Here is a 20,756-nt window from a genome sequence, read left to right on the forward strand (position 1 = left end):
AATAAGCTATTTCTGGGTAGCCATTTTGACTGGGTGAGTTTTTAATTGTTTTCCTTAAAACTTAAGAGAGTTTATTTGCTGCTGTGGGGAAGGACTTCTGTGAGTCAGTGAGGGATGGAACTAGCAGCCTAGCTCTATATAACTGCTGCCAGAGGCGCACGCTGTTTTCACAGTCAAATAAAGCACAGAGCAGCTTTCTTAACCCAGGGGGGCAGGAGAGGCTACAGTCCTGTTTCAGTGCCTACTTAAGACTTCTCAGTATGGGCACTGAGAGAGCTGATGCAGTCACCAGCAACATTTATGGAATATTTGTCTTCTTGCCTATGGACATGGGGAACAAGTTGGTAGCCCTGTTGGAAGAGAAGCGCAGGTTGGTAGCCCTGTTGGAAGAGAGGTCCGGGTATCTACACTTCAGCATATTAAGGAGCAAGAGGTTTCCCTGGACAGAACAGAATGGATGGTCATGAATGGAGAACTTACAGAGGAAGTTGCTGGGGAGAAGGTCACTTCACATACATAGGAGGTAGACAGATGGAGGAATGTCACACACAGAAATAGGGAATCCAGGGATCATTCTGGGAGCTTGCAGATTTGAAGCTCTCTCCCATATCAGGAATGATGCGGAAGAGGTGAAGAGACAGTCCTCAGATACAGTGCAGGAAACCCTGGAGGTAGCCACTGCCAAGACTCGTTGCTGAGGGGTAAAGATTCAGTAGTTTGTGGGCCTAACAAGATATCTCGGGAAGTATATTGTCTCTCTCCCTGAAGCAAAAATCTGTGATGTGACAAAGAGGCCATAATTCAAAAAAGGATGTTGACAAGGTGAAGTGTGTCCAGAGGAGGGCTACCAAAATGGTGAAGGGTCTGAAAACCATGCCCTATGAGGAGAGGCTTAGCGAGCTGGGAATGTTTAGCCTGGAGAAATTAAGGTTAAGAGGTGATATGATAGCCCTGTTTAAGTATTTGAAGGGGTGTCATATTGAAGATGGAGCAAGCTTGTTTTCTGCTGCTCCAGGGAATAAGACTCAGAACAGTGGATGGAAGCTGCAGGAAAAAAGATTCCACCTAAACATTAGGAGGAACTTCTTAATAGTAAGAGCTGTTCGACAGTAGAACACACTCCCTCAGAGTGTGGTGGAGTCTCCTTCTTTGGAAGTTTTTAAACAGAGGCTATATGACCATCTCTTTCGGGGTACTTTGATTGTGAGTTCCTGCATGGCAGGGGGGTTGGACTGGGTGATTCTGTGATACATGCTGATTTTTTATTTTAAACACCAGATAATTGCTTGGCTGATAATATTAGATATTAATACACTTCTGCAACGTCCTTGAAACAGATAAAGGCATTTGCATTGCAGTATTGTCTGCTGTAACCTCCATAGGAGATGGAAGAGAGGGGCTTGATGTCAGTATAAGGAGCACATACAGACTTTATGTCATATGGATGAGTACTCATTTTTGCAGAGGACTGAAGAAAATGGGACATTATTGAGCCATGTGTGACACTTCAATATATGAATGCATTGCCCACAGGGCAAATCTGTTTAGGATTCAGGTACAGTGGTACCCCGGGATACGAATTACCCAGGTTACGAATTTTTCGGGTTACGAAAAAATCCCATAGGGATTTATTGTTTCGGCTTACGAAGGTTTCTTCGGGTTACGAAAAAACCTCGGCGCTATTTTCCGCCACCGGAGGGCAGCAGAGAGCTATTTTTCCATTAGCGCCTATGGCAATTCGGCTTACGAAGGTTTTTCGGGTTACGAAATTAGCCGCGGAACGAATTAATTTCGTAACCCGAGGTACCACTGTACTGCTAATACAGAAGTTTCCTTGTGCCCCTTTGATCACCTGTGTTTAATGAGAATCTCAAAGCAAGTTTAAGGCAGAGCAATTTGGCATCCTCCCATCAGCCTTAGCCAGCACAGCCAATAGAGTTGAATAATGGAAGTTGCAATCCAAAAACATCTCAAGGGACACAAGTTGCCCAACCGTAGGGGCATACTGTATATGTTTTTGTCTTAAGCGGTAAGTAGAAAAGTATGAGAGAGTTCTCACACAGCAGAGGGTATATTGGGGGAGCACATTTATTTATGAAAACAGTTATATCCTATCCTGTATCTGCCGTGCATCTAAGATTCTCAGGGCAGTGTACAATAAAGTCCATTTAAAACAATTTAAAATACCAGGAGTTACTTAAATGCATTAATATATATATTAAAATTTGACAAGTTAAATCCAGTTTAAAACCAATTAAAACAGTTTAAGACAATTTAAAGCCATACACATGTGGAGATTTGGGTTAAATTAACTTGGCCCCAAGGGCTCTAGCAAAAAGTCATGGTTTTATATGGTGCCAGAGTGATACCAGTATTGGTGCCAACTGGGCCTCCAAGAGGAGGATATTTCACAGCCAGAGAACCACAGCACAGAAAGCCCTGTCCCACACATTCCCAAAGTGTATTGTCTCCACCAATAGGACAGAGGGGAAGGTCCCTCCAACAGGCTTCAGTCCCTAAGCAAGCGTATCTACAGAGGTGCTCCTTCAAGTATCAGGCCCCAAGTCATTTAGGGCTTTATATGTTACCACCAGTATCTTGAATTCAGACCTGAAGCACCTGTAGCACTTGTCAGCAAATGTGATTACTTTCAGACTGGTATTTCAGGGTTACTGTATAGTCCTCCTGTCAGCAGTCTAGCTGTTGCACTAGCTACAGCTTTCAGGTTGTATTCAAGGGCACCTGCACATGGAATGCATTTCAGTAGTGTAATTGTGAAGTTACCAGTGAATGCACTACTGTGGCAAAGTTATCAGCTTCTGAGAAAGGCCACAACTGGCAACTCAGTCAATAGTGGCACCAATCACTCCAAACCACAGAGTTTCCATGGTCTTCAAGCAACAGAGAAGGTTCTAGGAGTGCTCCTAAGCTTACACACTTGCTCCTTTAGAGGGCCCACAATGCCATCCAGTTTCCATAGAGCCTCTGTCTTATTGGTATTCAGCTTCTGATTTGCCTTTGCTTGTTTGTTTTTTACCCTTATCAAGCATCCAGACTGGTACAGCATCTGTACAGTTCCAGCAATTCCAATGACAAGGAAAAGTAGAATACTGGGTCATCAAAGTACTGATGGCAATCAACCACAAAACTCTTACTCACTTCACCCACTGCTGTTATTCAGATATTATATTGAATGGGAGACAAGGCAGAACTCTGTGGCAGCCCATGCCTTAATGGCAATAGGAAGACAAGGCTCCCTATGCCATTCCATGGAACCAACCTTGCAGCCACTGCAACATTTATTTATTTTATTATTTATTTATTGTATTTATACCCCACCTTTCAGCCCTAAAAGCTATCAGATTGGCTTACAATTATTATTTTTCATTAGACAGTTCCCTAACATAGTACCTCCAACTCTGATCTGACAGAGCCAGACCAGTAGGATACAGTGACCAATGGTATGTGAACTCACAGAGAGATCCAGGAAAATCAGCAAGGCAGCACTACCTCTGTCTTTCACCCAGAAAAGGTGAACAGAGTCAGTTAGAATAATCAACACTGCTTTTGGTACCGTTCCCTGACTTGAAAACAGACTAAAACTAGTCCAGATAATCCATTTTCTCCCAAAATGTCTGAAGCTCTCCATTCAAATATGATCCAGCAGTATTCAATGTGAACAGTCCCCAATATTACAGTTACAAGAATCTAGAACCAAATTCAAAGCACCTTAAATGTCATAAATTGAAATATTAATATAATTGATTTAATACCACAATTAGAGTAGTATTGTATTGTTCCATGTTTCTTTTATTGTTTAGTTCTTATGGGAAAACATGTCCTTACTGCATCACTTTTGTCAAGAGTTCTGAATATGGTAGAAATGAAACATCTGCATCTCTTTCTCTTTCTTCCATGTTTTAGGAAAATCCCTCCTGCAGTTGACAGCCCAGTGCAGTCTCCAGCAGCACATATCACCACCCCATTTTCAGCATCAGTTCTGCAGCCTCTCAGCAATCCCAATGCAGTATATAGTCCTTCAACGCCGGTCAGTTCAAGAACCCCTTCTTCGTACATAATGACTTCAGCCATGTTATCAAGTGCAACTTTTGTGACTACGTCAGATACAAATTCCATCATGCCACATTCCACAGCTTTTCCTCATGTTGCTGCCAGCCTGAGTATCATAGATTCAACTTTTAAGACTCCAGCAGCCACGTCACCAGTGCCAGCAGTCATCCCTTCCCCATCCCACAAGCCATCCAAAACGAAAACCAGCAAATCCTCAAAAGTCAGAGATCTATCTTGCCGCAGTGATGAGTCTTCTAGTAACAAAAAGAAAAAGCCACCATCTTCCTCCTCGTTGTCATTGCAGACTTCCTCCTCATCTTCGTTTTCAGGGTCTTACAAAAAGAACTGTGTCTTGAACACGAGTTCAACACTGAACTCTTATCAGGCTACATCTTCCTATAACAATACGTCAGTGCACAATGCAAACAATGGAACAACCCCACTCAGTGCCAAATCAGAGCCTTCAGGACGGACTTCATTATCAAGTAGTTCAACAGACTCAGTGAAACATATGAGCATTGTTGTAAGCAGTATTGACTCTTCTAGTTTGTCTGTACCCTCCCTTGTTCACCATTCAGGGGACCACTCTCTAGCAGCACACAATGCAGTGTCTTCTCTACCCCTTTGTTTTGACAAATCAGAAGGGAAAAAACGTAAAAACTCTAATTCTAGTAGCAAAGCCTGTAAAATCACTAAAATGCCTGGTATGAATAGTGTTCACAAAAAGAGCACTGCCAACCTTATTTCTACGGTGCCAGATACTCCCAACAGCTCTGTGTCTCGACAGGTAAGAGAATTTTCTGTTTGATTTTTATAAGCCATTCAGGTAGTATTCTGATCTCATGAGACATGCTAGGATGCATATACCTGTACCTGGTTAAAACCACTTCCAAAACACACGTTATCAAATTTATCAAGCTAGCTTCAAGACATCTTGGCTTGTTTCTGTGGAACTAGGGAAAGAATTTGAATATGCTTTCCTTTTCCCTTCCTCATCCTCTCATGCTCCAGGCTTCCTGGAGTTTTCCATGTAGTGTTTTGTGAGGTCTGATTGAGTTCTTTTAACATGATAAACTGGGGGCCTTGGAAGATTGGCTGGTACTTGCATGATATAATGTTGAAAAGACTTTTCCTCTTTCTAATGCTTCTAAAAGAAAATGTGGATGTATGGATAAAAATTCAATGAACAAAAGAAGTACAGTGTAAGATTTATCTGCTTTTATGACTGATTTCTGTAGGTTTTGACACAACTTTCTGAATACTGTTTGTGTCTTGCAGATGGGAAAAAACAGCAGTGTAGCGTTGTCTCAGTCCATTCCTTCAAGTACATCAAATCCAGTGCACAACAAACAAGTGAGTTGTGTTTTTTTTTAATTATGTTTAAGGGATTATATAACAAATTTGTTGACAATTAATCATTTCAATGTAGACAATCAAAGCTAATTTTTCCAGTGAAATTTATTATGTAATATCTTAAGGCACATTTGTTTAAAACCCACACACACACCTCTTACATGGATAAGAAATGCATACCAGCAACTTGGTACAGAGTTTCGTATAAACTAGAAGTAGCCGTATTCTTCCTTGGCTGTTTTGTACAAGTGATTGATTTTGTGGGTTGTTGCCTACTATGGAGATTCTGGAATTATTCCTAGGGCAAGCTAGGATTACATTGTCTAGAAAACTCAATTAATAAGAACTTTGAACTCTAGGATATTTTTAAAAAAATCTTGGTTCATTTGCTTTGACTTGTCAGTGTGACAAGTTCTTATATAACTCTTAAACAATGAAATAATAAAGCAGTTCTCCCTGAAAATTGTGAGGTCCCTGCTTTTGTGTTGGTTCACAAACCCATTGTCTTCTGCCTGTTTGTGTTAGAGTACATGAAAAAGGCAACTCAGCTGCAACCCTGTACCTACACACCTGAAAAATAAGCTCTGTTTTGTTTAGCAGAACTTCTTTTTTGATAGACATATATAAGGTTGCAATGTTATCTTGAAGTTATAAGCACAGCTACCTGGAAGTAAGTCCTACAGTGTAGAACAGAATTGTACTGAATTAGAAAATGTTTACTCGGTCCAAAATGCACTGCAGAAATAATCCAGTTTGAGACCGCTTTAACTGTACTGGCTCAGTTCTAGGGAATTCTGGAAACTTTTAGCCTTCTCTGTCAGAGAGCTCTGGGACCACAATAAAGTACAATTCCCTAGCACTGAGCCAGGGCAGTTAAAGCGGTCTCAAACTAGAATATTTCTGCAGTGTGTTTTAGACCACCATTACTTTTACTTTTCAGTTTATATAGAGAAGTTAGCACATAGTTTACCTTGTTAGGAGAAACAATAGAATTTTCCTTCTGACAGTAAGAAACCTAGGTGACTTTAATGTACAGTGCTGAGGGAAATGTTAAAGTTGTAAATAGTTATTGCTTCTGTAGTTAATTTTGAACAATCATTGATCTTTTACAACAGTTCTTTAAGAGGTAGGTTAGCAGCATTATTGCTATAGAAGATAGCAATGTGTATCTAACCATGAAGCTTTAGATGATGCCTAAGGGGCTGTACAGATGGGTGGCATGCAGCTACCCCTTCTTCAGCCACATTAGGGCTGTGGCAACCTCATGCCGTGGCCCCAATCCGGCCTCTGGAAGATCCAAAAAGGAGCTGCAAAATGCAGCTCCTTTTTGCACTCCCCAAAAGGCGCCATAGCCATGGTGGCACAGCTGTATGGCACCCCTTCGGCATTGTGTCATTTGGACATAGCACCAGAGGTGCTTCATGATGCCACGCGCTGTCTAGAGCGGTGCGCAGTGTCAGAGCGCCCTAGGAGGGGCGGAGTCGGGTGTGCATCATCAAGACACTGCGCCCCAACTCTGCCCTCCAGGCCGATACAAAGTGCCGGTCTGTACAGGCTCTACAACTTATTCCAGATTTTTGGTTAAAATAGGTCTTAACAGTATTAAGTGTTACTTTAAAGGTTTGTACACTTTTGCAATACTACTACTACATTTTGCATACCATGAAGGTAATTTAAAGATATGCAATCTAGCATTTTATTAAAGGTTCTTGGTTTATCTAACCTGCTGTAAAAATATATAATTGAAGTAGTTCAGTGTCATGATAAAAGCCTTGTCTGGATGCACCCTGAATTTCAGCAACTGAGAAAAATACAGTTGGCCCTTGGTATCTGCGGGGGATCCATTCCAGACACACATACTCCCGCACAGATACCAAAATCAGTGGGTACTCAAATTCTGTTGTCCCCAATGGCAGCACATGCATGCAGCCACACTGCCATTAGGGAGAGCCCCCACTGTCCTCAGTGGTGGCATAGCCATATTAAGGACAGTGAGACTTAATGGCAGCACAGCCATGGGCAGACACCACCACAGGACAATGGGGGCTGTCCCTAATGGCGTCGCAACCACATGCATGAGCCACCATTGGGGACAACGGGCTTGCCATCCACGGATGCTTGAATTTGTGGTTGGCAAATCCGTGGATACCGAGGGCTGACTATATTAGGTTAACTTCAGCCCCTCCTCCCAGTGTATTTGGTGCCAGATGTCAGTGGGAAAGCATTTTATAGAGTTTCCTTGCTATGAATACACAAAACGCATTTGAGGATAAATTCAAGAGTAGAAAAAATATGTATTTTATAGCACTCTGTCTAGGCATAATGCACAATAAAATGACCTACAAGTAAAGAGAGGGAATGGCGTTCATCCATGTTGGTAAACAATTTAACTCCTGCCTTGCCTCATTGCAGTACTGTACTTTAAATCATCCATCTTGAGGTGCAGTTTTTAGAGGATCCTTTGAACTGGCTTCTAACTACCATTAAAAAGGCTGAGAATTGGTGCTGTCAAGGTCTTTTACTGCCAAGCAAAATTTCCTGATAGAAGGTGGATGTTTCAGTCTGTGGTTGTTAGCTAGTTATACAGTGGCGCCTCGCTATCCACTGATTTGCCATTCACAGATTTAAACATCCACAGATGGCAAACCCCTTTGTCCCCAGTGGCAGCTTGTGCACGTGGCCATGTGCATGTCACACCTCCAAGTTAGGGATAATGGGACTTGAGGTCCCACGCTTTTTCATATCCGTGGGAATTGGGTCCCCCACGGATACCAAGGTCCGACTGTTGTCATATCCATAATGCAACTTTCTTATGTTGCTTTGGACTTCAGTGGCAAAGGGTAGCCACAGATACGTGACATGTAAGAAACAGATGCCAATATTCTACATTGATTACTTAGTTACAGAGATGTAACTATGGTAAGTAGTGTCTCCTGATCCAACTCTCGCACCCACCCATTTTAAGATCCAGCATCTGGATCAGGCAAGGGAGACTCATTCAGCTTCTGATCAGAGTGCAAGGAAAGGAGCTTCTGATCAGAATACACGACTAGCGAATGAGGCTGCACCAAGAACTTGCAACAGGAATTCTGCTTCTGATTGGCACAATTTCACTCACTGGTGGGAGGCGAGTAGAAACATCCTCTCGGTGTCCTGATCAGAACTGTCCTCCTTTGCCCAATCTGGCTGTTCACTCTTAAGGTGGGTTGGGGTGGCATTTATGTATATTTACTGTAAGACTACATATTTTAGTAAATACAGATCAGTTATGGACCCATACCTCTATATTATGAATCTGTAAATGCAGTGCTGCTTACTAATTATGATCTTTGATATTTGTTAGCACTGTACAAATTGAGTGAGAATGAGAGAGAATGTTGTTTTTTCCTCAGATTAAAACGGATCTAATGTAATTGGAACATATGTTTGACACATGTATGTCTTACAGTAATGAATTATGTATTTCTTTTTAAGGAACATTTTTATTTTTCTTTAATTCACACATAAGATAAAATTCACTGAGGTACTGAGTGCAAAGAAACTATAGAGCATGCAGCATTATTTTTCACACTGTTTTGAAACTGATTTTATTTATTTTTTCTTTCAGAAGACATTAAATCGGACTGGTAGAATAAGGACTCTTCCATAACATGAAAAACAACCAGCCTAAAAATCTGTAGGTCTTAGCAGCCCTATGCCAGAGATTCTTGTTTTACCTTTATGTCCTGCAAACTGTCCTAACTTGATTTGTTGTTGTTCTTTTATTAAAAAAAAACCTGAAATCTACATATGAGGGGGTGCTGAAAAGTTCTTGGCCTGACCCAGTTCCGAAAATCTGGATGTAATTTTGTCACTGTAGCATCAGAGAGTGTTCTTTTGTATTGTAAATTGCCAATTTCCAGGATTGTAGCTCTAATTCCTGAATTTTTGCAGATCATTGATAGAACCATGTTAATGAAAAGTGTGGGATTTTCAAATGCTGAACTCATCATGAGCTTCCTGTTCCTGCAGAAGAAAACTCCAAAGGAAATCCATGAATGTATGATGGAAACATTATGTGACAAGTGCCCATCATACTCAACTGTGAAGAAGTGATGTACCAACTTTCAGCAATGGAGATGTTGAGACTGAAGATGCAGCAGTGTCTGGGAGGCATTCAACAGTGACAACTCCTGAAATTGTTAAGCATGTTTATGACCTGATTTTGGTAGCTCAGCAAATCTCAGCTGAAACAATTGCTGAGACACTAGAGATATCCTGGGAATGCACTGCATTTATAATTCATGAACAGTTGGCTATGCAGAAGCTGTCAGCCAAGTGGGTACCAAAAGGTTTGAATGCCTACCATTAAGCATGAGTGGATGCAAAATGCTGCAAAATCAACTTGGATTTTAGCATTTTCAGCAGTGTAGTGATATTTTTGGGGGGGAATGACTTCAGTGTTTATGAATCATGGTTACATCACTAAGTTCCATAGACCAGTCCTTGCAGGGGTGGCATTCAGGGTCTCCATAGAAATTCAGGTCTCAAGGTCAGAAGGAAAGGCCATGGCCACAGTGTTTTGGGATAAGGAAATGTTGATGACTATCTTCAGAATGGAGAAACAGTTAATGCAGAATACTGCATTAAGTAGACAACTTAAGGTGTGTCTACACTGTAGGGATCATGCAGTTTGACACAACTTTAACTGCTATGGCTCCATCTTACAGAATCCTACACATGTAGTTTGGTGACAGCCCAGCACTCTTTGGCAGAGAAGGCTAAAGACCTTGTAAAATAACAAATCCCAGGTTTCCATAGGAAAGAGTTACAACACTTCAAGTGGTGTCAAACTGCATTGTTTCTGCAGTGTAGATGCACCAATAAAAGAAGGCATTGAAGGGAAAAAAACAGCTAGAGAAACTAGGAAGATGTTTCTTTTTGCAGGACAATGCAGCTGCTCACAGGGCTGGCAAGACAGTGGCTGTTTACAAGAATTGGGGGTTTGGGTGCATAGACCATCCACCCTACTCACCAGATCTTGCTCCATCTGTCTATTTCTTGTTTGCAAAACTTAAAAGGAGTTTGAAAGGAACAAAATTTTCAAATGATGCAGAGATGATAGAGGCAGTAGAGCAGTATTTCAGAGACCAGACATCAAAGAAACTTTTGGAAGAGTTAAAGAAACATAAGAAACAGTGTGCCAAGCGTGTTGAATGTCGGGGTGAATATGTGGAATAGCATGTATGTTTGATGGTTCTGGGTCATTCCCTCCTTGGTTGGGCTGAGAACTTTTCAGTACCCCTTTGTAAGACTGTATTAGTAGCTTATTTTATTTTCTCACAAACATTTGCCTCTGGTCTGTGTAATGCAGTTTGATTTCTAATTATGCCTTTTGAAATAAATTGCTGTATTTTCACCCTTTTGCCTCTTGTAACACCAAGAGCAGCAGACATTCCAAAATAATGTAATTTGTGGTAAACTAGATTTAATATAACCCTAAATTATTTCAAATTTGCAGTAACTTCTGTATTTATTATTGTCCTGAGGATTTTTAAAAAATCGTCCAGTGCATTTCTCAGCAGTATATAACAGTTAGTGGGGAGAATCATGTGCCCAGAAAATCCACTGACTTTTTTCATTGGTCTCATTGTGCGACACCTCGTTCATCTTGGTGTTTCTAATCACCTCAGTGTACCAAAAGGTTTATGCATTTGCTCCCATGAGCTTCATAAGAATGCTAAAATGGAAACTCCCTCCTATCTAGATGGAGGGCCCCAAAGAATCTATACTACTGTTCTACTTAATAAAATAAATTATCCTTGAAAAGGCAGGAGCTGGGCGTACTGAATTTGTATCAGTAGAATTGCACTGACAATGTTTTACAGGAATTACTGAATTATTATTTTTAAATAAAAGTAGATTTTGTAATGAGTAAATCAGTAATACTAGGGTACTGCAAAATTAGTACAGATGAGTTACCTTTTATTTCTACAGTGTTAAAAGTGCACTTATATGCTGGTTTATTTACATCTCGTGGAAAAGGAGAAAGAATGCAAATAGGGAGATGGTTACTTTTTCTTTCTTTCTTTTTTTAAAGGCTTAAGCCAGATTTTAAAACTTATAAAATGTTTAACAACCGTAAAGGAGGCTAGGCCCTTTGGGGTAAAATTAGAAGCTATTCTTAAAAGTAAATTTTATAGTGTTAATTTTTTTAATAATTTATGTTTTGCTATATTCGGGGAGGTGACAGGAATAGTCCTTGGGCAGTACGAAACTTCGGAAATTTTAAGTAATGTTTATATTTTTTTGTGTACTTTGAGTTACGTTTTATTGTACATTTCTTGAGACTGAAAAAGTATGTACATATCTTTGTTATTTTTGCACAATTTTTCTCTTTGGTTGTAGAAACAGAGCCTTGTTAAAAAATTTTAAAACTAATTTATTTTATGTTATATAACTGCAGGATTTTTCAAATCTCAGTAACAAAAGACCCTCTATCTAGTTGATGAACTGCCATTTTTATTTTTATTTTTTACTTTTAGAGGGAAAACAGTGATGGTGAAATTCAGTGGGTGCTTCTGAGAATCATTGCCACTCAGTGGTTGAAGGAACAAAAGTGTTAAGAGTTTCTTAGTTCTTAACACACATCTTATGTAGGAAGCTGGACTGTGGGAGAGTGTTCTCTGAATGCTGCTTATCTATTTATATATCTATCCCCCCCCCCCCCCGTGGCTTAGGTTGAAAGCATTTCGAAAAGCCAAGTATCAGTAAAACCTCCCATACTTTTTTGTTCTCTACATTTAAACCTAAAGAAATAACTATTTAATTTTATATGTACCTAAAATGTTTCACCTGGAAAATGAAATGCAGTTTTAAAAATGGAGATGAACTGGACCAGCCTGTAAAGTATTATTGATGTAGGATTAATTCAACAGTTCCTTTCCTCTCCCTTGCCAACCCCCATCCCGATCCCATTTGCCTGAAGACTTTGTGATTCGTTTCCAGCAATAGAGGCTCAGAAGCTTTGGTTGTTACACATACGCAATGCATAGGCCCGTCAGCCATATTTTTAAAAAAAGCGACTTGGATAACTTGTATGCCTTCTTTTGTATCAATGTTAACAATTGTACATAGCGCTGATCAACCTTTGTAGAGAATAGTTTATACAGCATATTCTATTATTGCTGATTCTCAGTGGACTATTGTTTAAAAGGAAAAAAGAAGAAGAAATTTTTCTATTTACACCTTATATTTTGTTATGCTGTTGACCCATGGCACTTTAACAAAACTCTGTGGGTTTTGCATAGCTGGTCAGTCATGGGGAATATAAACTGTTGCACAGAAATGAATTTGCACCTCCTCTATTGTGCTTTCCTACTACAGATTTCAGAATCTTTTTCCAGAAGACTTTTGAAGAAAGCATGTCCAATCATTCTGAAAGAAAATGCCATATGTGTAAAGTCGATTTCTTTTCTACAAGCCCATATTCTGTAACACTAAGTATTTCCATTCTTTGTTCTGCACCTTTTCCGTATTAGCAGTATCAGAGAGAACCCATTCCATGCTTGTGATAATTGTAAGTGTCGAAAGTAGGTGTAAATAGTAAATTTTATGGCTTTAGGTTTTGGGGGGAAAAGGAATAAAGAACAAACATGTATCTGACTGATACTGCCATGGTTCAACACCAGGCCTGGAGATATTCTCTAGTGAGCGATTGTATTTCTTTTTGGTTTTTGTTGGTTTTGTTTTTTTGCTTTATTATTATTATTATTTTTTGTAACATGGCTTTGTAAATAAAATAATTTATATGTTTGTAAGAAACATTTGTGTAGTTTTTAAAATTAGTTTTTAAAAGCAAATGGTGACGTTTGTGTGGGATGCACTTTCACGGTTGGCAAAACAAAGTATTATAATATATAAATTTTTTGTTTTTAGTAGATTTGCAAGAATTCATGGCTGGAATCCGTGATCACAGTGTACATTATGTAACATTACATATACAGTGGACCCTTCCCATCTATGGAGGTTCAGTACTGTGCCAGCGGACCTTTGTGCACACGCTGCCATTGAATAATGGGCATGGCAATCTGTGGACACTCAAGTGTGCAAATCACTATCCACTGATGCAGTGGATCCACTGTACTTAGCAGAGATACTACGAAATCTTGTTACTGAATTGCAAAGATCCATATAGGGGCATTGGCAAGAGTATCCCAATGTGCCATGGGTTCTACTCACACATTGGCACTCCTCAGCCGTAGTCCTGATGTGCAACAAGACTGATCAGTCCCAATGTGCTTCAGTCACTTCACTGGTTCCCCTCCATAGTAACGTAACAGCAGCCTATCTACTGAATACAGATGTTACGGACCTCTAATTCCTGTAGAGGTAAATCCACTAACAAAGACCCATGTCCCCAGCAGCATTCTGGCCAATCACTTTAAAATGTCAGCACTGATCTAGCAAATAGTGCTCTGCGTCAAGAAATATGTGTGTATAGGCGGGAATTTGAGAATTACAGCGCACTGCCCTCTGCTGTCACAGCAAGAGGGCATGCATGGATGCAGGACCCATGCAGGAGAAGGCCCTGGAGAAATAGGCTGCCCTGAGACAGCAGGTTTTGGCTGCTGCTGCTGCACAACCCTAGAAAATTGGGAACCACTAGCGCCTTTCACCAGCAGGATTCTGTCCCTTTCTGTCCTTCTCCAACCAACATCCAGTTAGATGGCGTCAAGGGAACCCTACATTAGAGGATGGTTTGTTTAAGTACAGTCGGCCCTCCTTATCCACGGATTTTTTATCCACAGATTCAAGCATCCACAGCTTGAAAATATTCAAAAAATAAAAAGTATAAATTTGAAATAGCCAAGCTTGATTTTGCCATTTTATGTAAGGGACACCATTCTGCTATGCCATTGTATTTAATGGGACTTGATCATCCACAGATTTTGTTCTCCACGGGGGTTCCTGGTACCAAACCCCAGCGGATAACAAAGACCTACTGTACTATAGTAGTTTAATTCTATTTTAATGCCCACTTTAATGTCCCTCCCTTTTCATGGACTTGAAGTCTAGTCTTGATTATTCATGGAGGGATTAGCCCCATTGGCTAAAATGGCACACGCAGAGCCATGCACGGCAGCGTGCAGCCATTCAAGCCAATGGGGCTTGAATATATGCAAGTTTCTGTTGAATATATGCAAGTCACTGTACAGAGGAGTGACTGTATTTATTTAATTTTTTAAGGCACTGTATCCCAGTTTTGGGGGGAAAGCAGAATATAAATAAATGTAATTAGTACTACTACTACTACTACGACTAATTGGTAAGGCTCCAATCCAGTGAATATATTCTTCAGGGCAAGCTGCATACACATAGCATTTCTGGAGCCATCCTGATGTTTCTCTACCATAATGGAAATGGGATGTTGCCACCTGTTTCATTTGAGGGGCTTCCAAGCCCAAACATGTACATTGTTGTTAGATGCAAAACTGAAATCTTATGGTTGACCACAACCGTTTCGTTCACATACACAAGCAAACAGGCGGTGCTGTTTGTGGGTTAAAAATTTCCATACAGTATTTAATTTCACATTGTTTTTTAAAGACTTGATTCATGTTTACCAGACATAGCCTAGAGATGTTTTGTTTTGTTCTGCGATGAATGAATTAAAAAAGAAAACAGTCTCAGACATATGGACAAGAGCCCAACCCAATCCCAAAGGGAAGGCAGCCGAATCTGAGGCTCTGCAGATCTACTCTGGAAAACCATGAGGTAAGAAGGATAAGAGCCTAAGGCAGCTTAATCATTGCAATTTCTTCTCCCCAAAACCTTGGGACCCAGAAGACAAACACCATCTTCCCCCCAGTTTCAAGATTTTCACCCTTTTTCAGTCACGTTAAATCATTTTTATCAGCACCAACTCAGCAATATATGGCAAGATATATATATATATAAACTAGCCATGCCAATATACATAACCAAAACAAAAGAGTAGTACCGTTGACAATAAATTAATTTTAATTGTGTGTGTATAGTGTGTGTGTGTGTGTGTGTGTGTATATATATATATATATATATAGTGTGTGTGTATATATATATATAGTGTATGTGTGTGTGTGTGTGTGTGTGTGTGTGTGTGTATATATATATATATATGTATATATAGAAGCCGCTCTGAGTCCCAGTTCTGGGGAAAGAGAGGGATGCAAATAAATGTAATAATAAATATAAATACAATATTTATAAAAATAATAAAACATAAGAATATGTTCCTGATACTATGAATGTAGCCACATTTGGCCAAACAGTCAAATTCATTTAAAGTATACAATTGTGCTGTTTAAGGCCTCAAGACATGATTGTACTTTTAATAATTAATTATTAATATTATTGTACTTTTAGTTCTTCCACACTGCAGTTTGTTTATTTGTTTGTTTGTTTATGGTATTTATGCCCCGCCCTTCAGCCCTAAAGGCTCTCAGAGTGGCTTACAATTATTATTACTACAGTATTTTTAACGAGTCTGACACCACTTTAAACTGTCATGGCCCCATCCTGGGATTTGTAGTTTGGGGAGGCATTCGGCCTGGTCTGTCAGACACAGAGAGAGAGCTCTCAAACTACAAATCCCAGAATTTTGTAGGATTAAAGCTGCCTCCACACTGCAGTGGTATAACCCAGTTTGTCAAAACCACTTTGAACAGCCATGGCTGGGTGCTATGGATCCCTGTGAACTGTTAAATTAGTTGTGGCACCAGAGCTCTCTGACAGAGAAGGCCTAGATGCCTCTCAGAACTACAACTCCCAGAATCCCATTGAGCCAGGGCAGATCAGGGGATACATCTCCCATAGGGATGGCTAAGCCTGGACCAAACTCGTGGGACCTGGAGCTGGCTTCTCATTGGTTGAGGGGGAGACTAGAGCTGGCTCCTGATTGGTCAGGAGGGATGCTGCGTCCGTGAGACGCTGCTTCCGGTGGCGGCGTTCTCTCGTCTCCTAGCAACCGCCATGGACCCAGAGGCTGAAGGCAGAGAGTACCTGGACAGGCACAAGATCCCAGACCTCCTGCACACCTTGACCGCCCTCCTCCTCTTCCATCGCCCAGGTCCAGCCAGGAAGGAGCAGGGATGGACAGACTGGGGGGAGTTTGGGCCATAGATGGACACATTGCAGAGATAACCCAGTTTGGAACCGCTTTAACTCTTTGTCTGGCTCTTTGCTATGGAATTCTGGGAGTTGGAGTTTGTTGTGGGGCCCACAACAAACTCCAACTTCCAGAATTCCATAGCAGAGCCAGACAGAGTTAAAGCGGTTCTAAAGTGGGTTATCTCTCCAGTGTGGATGCAGCCCATTCTCATTGAATGGATTCACTTGTTATGTTTTCTATGATACTGTATTGAAATTGTGTTTTGTTGTAAGCCGCTTCGATCATTTGGAGGATCGGGATATATATATAATCTGTATCAACTAAAAATGGCACAACATTGCAGCCTGTCCTTATAACAGTTCCTTAAAAGCCTGTGTGAACAGGTAGGTTCTTAACTTTGGACTTCTAGTATTGTATGCAAAAAGGGAAACCTCAGTACTGGGTACAGTGTGCAACGCCTGTATTGTTTTTTCCCCCAATCAATTATATAGTTTTAATTATAACAGCCGGAATATTTTAATGACAAAAGCCGGTTTTAAACGTTAAGGTGCGTAACGCGGCCGATCTGCTCGCTTCGCAGACAGACCGAGGGAGTTTCTGATCAAAACGCTGGAGAAAGTGAAGCTGGCAAAAATGTCCAATTCGGAGTATCCCAACCTTATGGATGAATCTAACCTGGATGCGATGTTTCAGATGCTGGATGCTGCAGGCCAAGGCTGCATAAGCGTACCACAGTACAGAGGAGGTTAGTATTCCTTCCTTGTTCGAGAGACAGGGTTGTCTTAAAACTTCATATTTCTTAGTCGAACCTCTACTTCCAATGGACAAGAGACGGATGTGTTCGTAAGTCACTTGGCAGCCTTGTCTATTCTAGCAGGGAGCAGTTGGTACTGGCACAAGTAAAGCTGTGTTCTCAAGGAAAAGCATGTACTGCACTCTTTTTAAAAGAAAGATGCATTTAAAGCACTAGTGTATTGTGGGGACTATTCTAGGCTTTTACCTGCTTCCTGATTGAGAAACTTAGCATCAATTGGAATGAGGCAAATGCACCAGGAGATGGCTAGCGGGGACATCGGTGCCGCTCAAATCCCTGCCACCATCTTTGCTAAAACCACTTCCTGATGCTGATAAAAAGAGACAAGTAATAGCAGCATTGTGTTGGATCCAGAAAACTCACCCAAGGGTAATTGTACTGTGGGTGCTGCGCAGTCCTTTTGACACCATTTCCTCCCATCCACACAACAGAAATATACTGTGGCTTGTGACAAGAGTGATGAAATTTGAAACGGAGATATCTGAGGGAGCACTGTTGAATCCTAGGCTCTTTTCGTCCCTGTTTGTATTTATCTTTTTGCCATATTGAGAAAGCAACATGTGAACTATACCACATCATATTTATTCGAACCCAAGACCTGCCAAACACACAATCAACCTCCATTAGTCTTGGATCACAAGGAAGGTCCCTTGTTCTAATAAATGCTGTGAAATGTGCTTTACATTACTTTCTTCATGCAGTGAATTTACGTTTACCTAAATCTCTTGTTGGGTTGAGATTCCCTTCCATGATATAAACCAGCCGTGAACTATAACTTCAGTCATCCCAATTGTGTCTGTTGGTTGGGATGATGGAGTTATACACTAGCAAGATCTGGGGATTCAAAGTGGGGGCCACAAGAGTAAACAGAAGCAAGTATAGAAGCAAAGGGGTGAGGAGGCAATTCTGCAAAAAATTAACAGTTGTTAGTACAACAGTCCATTTGTAAAGTTCTTTCATTTCTCCAACGTTTTAGCACTTGAAGCTTTGGGACTGAGTAGTAAAGATGACCCTTTTGATGAAATCGACTTAATTACACCAGAAGTCTTCAAGGAAAATGTGTAAGTTGAATGGGAATGAAATTTAACTGTTTAATGTTATCAGTTACTGCATACCTATTGTTTATGTCATTACTTAGCCACATTGAAGACTATGTACAGTGGGCCCTTGATATTCACTGGGGGTTGGTTCCAGGATCCCCCATGGATATCAAAATCCATGGATACTCAAGTTCCATTAAATACAGTGGCACAGTCCAGTGGTTCCCAATCTGTAGGTCGGGACCCCTTTGGGGGTCGAACAACCCTTTCATTGGGGTCTCCTAAGACCATAGGAAAACTCATATTTGCATATAGCAATGCAAATAATTTTATGGCTGGGGGTCACCACAACATGAGGAACTATAATAAAGGGTTGCAGCATTAGGAAGATTGAGAACCACTGGCATAGTCAAATAGCATTCCTAATATAAAATGCAAAACCAAGGTTTGCTTTTTGAAATTTATATTTAAAAAATATATATTTCAAGATGTGGATAGTTGAATCTGTGGATAAAGAATCTGTGGATACAGAGTGCCGACTGTATTGTGTTTTCCTGGACACTTGCTTTCCATCTCCACCTAACTGCTGTTCACTCTAATGCTCCCAAACTGGTATGATGTTTCAGTAAGTGCCTTCTGGATTTTAGGGACTCAGAAGCTGAGCATTTTGTTACCATAGAGTTTCCTCACTGCTGTATTCAACTGTCTCAGCAGGTAGTGCCTATACCGTCAATCACTGCTGTTTTTTTATTGAAGAGTGGTCAACATGTGTAGGATTCCCCAATTGCTTCTTCTCCCCATTCTTCAAAGAAGCTGGCCTTTACTATAAACATGTAGGCAGGAACCAACTGAAGTTCAGAGAAGGGAGCTAAACAAGAACTTGCATGTCTCCCAATTTTGAATGTTGAGGGATTTGGACTAACTCTAAAGGGAATTTTATGTTACTAGAGGAAAATGGGGAATTGTGAACCATAACTAGTTAAGAAAAGCAAGCAAAGGATTCTTTGAAAGACAGTTACTAAAAAGAAAACACAAGTATGGAACAGAAAGCTACCTTTGCAGAAGTTTCCTCCACCCAATTTTCATGTCTCCGCCAATGCCACTCCATAGGCATTCAACCTAGCTCACCCCTTCCTTGCTAAATACTATTGTCATGAGATTAGAGGAACTCCTCCTGTAAGGAGAGCACTGAGATCCATGTCTACCAGATTCACTGCATGTGCTTGAATATGTCTGACTCACTGATCGTGCGTCAGAACACATTTTAAAATTAACATGTTAAGATGTGTTTTTTAAAAAAATTATTTCCTTGATCAATATAATTAAAAATAGCCCGATCAGTCTTCTGTATTTATGCAATCTGTGAATATTAGGATTCGTTTGTATATACTCACATTGGTTCTCTGTCTGCCTGACAGGATGAAAAAATTCGCTGAAATGTGGGCAGCATTTTAGCCTCAAGTGTGCCGGTTCTGAACTGATTCTGATTTCATCTTCTGAAAAATGCTATTTGTACGTAAATGCTGTACCTAGTTATACTAATTATATTACCATTTACAAAATATAGAATTTCATCTTTCATAAAAGTTTAAATATTCTGAAGTAATCATCTTTTATCAAATAAATGCTAATCACATTATAGTCAAAAATCAAAACAGTTTTTAGTCCCTTTTATTTCAGTGGAACAAACTTAAATGCTTTGTTTATTTAGTCCTGTCCATCATCAGGGTTTAGACATATGTACATTCTGTTATTCATCTTTCATTCCAGGAAAGGGTAGGTTAGAACTACCAACTGTCTTTTAAAAATGGGGAAAAAATTTCCTTTCCACATTATATTGTAGGTTTCCAAATCAACACATTTTTAATTCCTGCAAAATCAATATTTTCAGTTGTATTGGCAATACGTAAGCCTTGTGACCAAAATCGATTAGTCCACTAGGTGGAATGGTCTAGGTGTGACATCATTCATACATTTCACATATTAATTATTATGCCAGAGCAAATCTGTAACAGTTGAACAATGTGACACCGGTCTAGATGACAGTCTTGATAAGAGACTCCTGTGGACATCTCTCAGATATGTAACTGACCAGAGTTGTTCCCAAGGAAGGTGAAAAATTAATCTGAGCAGTACAAAAACCAACAAGGAGGGCAAAAGAAACCTCTAGCTCACAGTAAAAATTCAGTCCCCAAACTTTCAAAGCAGTCCCCACTTGCTCCTATCATGGGTGGTCCCTATCATATAGGGCATCTGCTGAAAAGAATTTCACTTGATTACTTCAGGGATTCAATTGAAAACATGCTATTTGCCCCCCTGGCACTAGACAAGAATACATTCCAGTTAA

At 40.3% G+C, this 20,756-nt stretch overlaps 2 protein-coding genes across 5 annotated transcripts in view; both read left to right on the top strand.

Annotated features, from left to right (window-relative positions):
• Positions 1–13,219, top strand: part of ATXN7L1 (ataxin 7 like 1) — a 102,649-nt gene extending 89,430 nt beyond the window's left edge. For all 4 annotated transcript variants that reach the window (XM_042467073.1, XM_042467075.1, XM_042467074.1 and 1 more), the window contains 3 exons: positions 3,925–4,858; positions 5,350–5,424; positions 9,032–13,219. In XM_042467073.1, the coding sequence (XP_042323007.1) occupies positions 3,925–4,858; positions 5,350–5,424; positions 9,032–9,073 (1,051 nt within the window). In that variant the 3' untranslated portion in view covers positions 9,074–13,219. The remainder of the gene's footprint in view (positions 1–3,924; positions 4,859–5,349; positions 5,425–9,031) is intronic.
• Positions 13,220–16,358: 3,139 nt separating this feature from the next.
• On the top strand, positions 16,359–20,715 carry EFCAB10 (EF-hand calcium binding domain 10). The gene is made up of 4 exons (XM_042467082.1): positions 16,359–16,513; positions 17,136–17,300; positions 18,346–18,430; positions 19,828–20,715. Exons 1-4 carry the CDS (start codon positions 16,417–16,419, stop codon positions 19,862–19,864), a joined length of 384 nt encoding a protein of 127 aa, XP_042323016.1. The 5' UTR covers positions 16,359–16,416; the 3' UTR covers positions 19,865–20,715.
• The last annotated feature ends 41 nt before the right edge of the window (positions 20,716–20,756 follow it).

Source organism: Sceloporus undulatus, chromosome 5 (genome assembly GCF_019175285.1).
Source record: "Sceloporus undulatus isolate JIND9_A2432 ecotype Alabama chromosome 5, SceUnd_v1.1, whole genome shotgun sequence".
Taxonomy (NCBI): Eukaryota; Metazoa; Chordata; class Lepidosauria; order Squamata; family Phrynosomatidae; genus Sceloporus; species Sceloporus undulatus.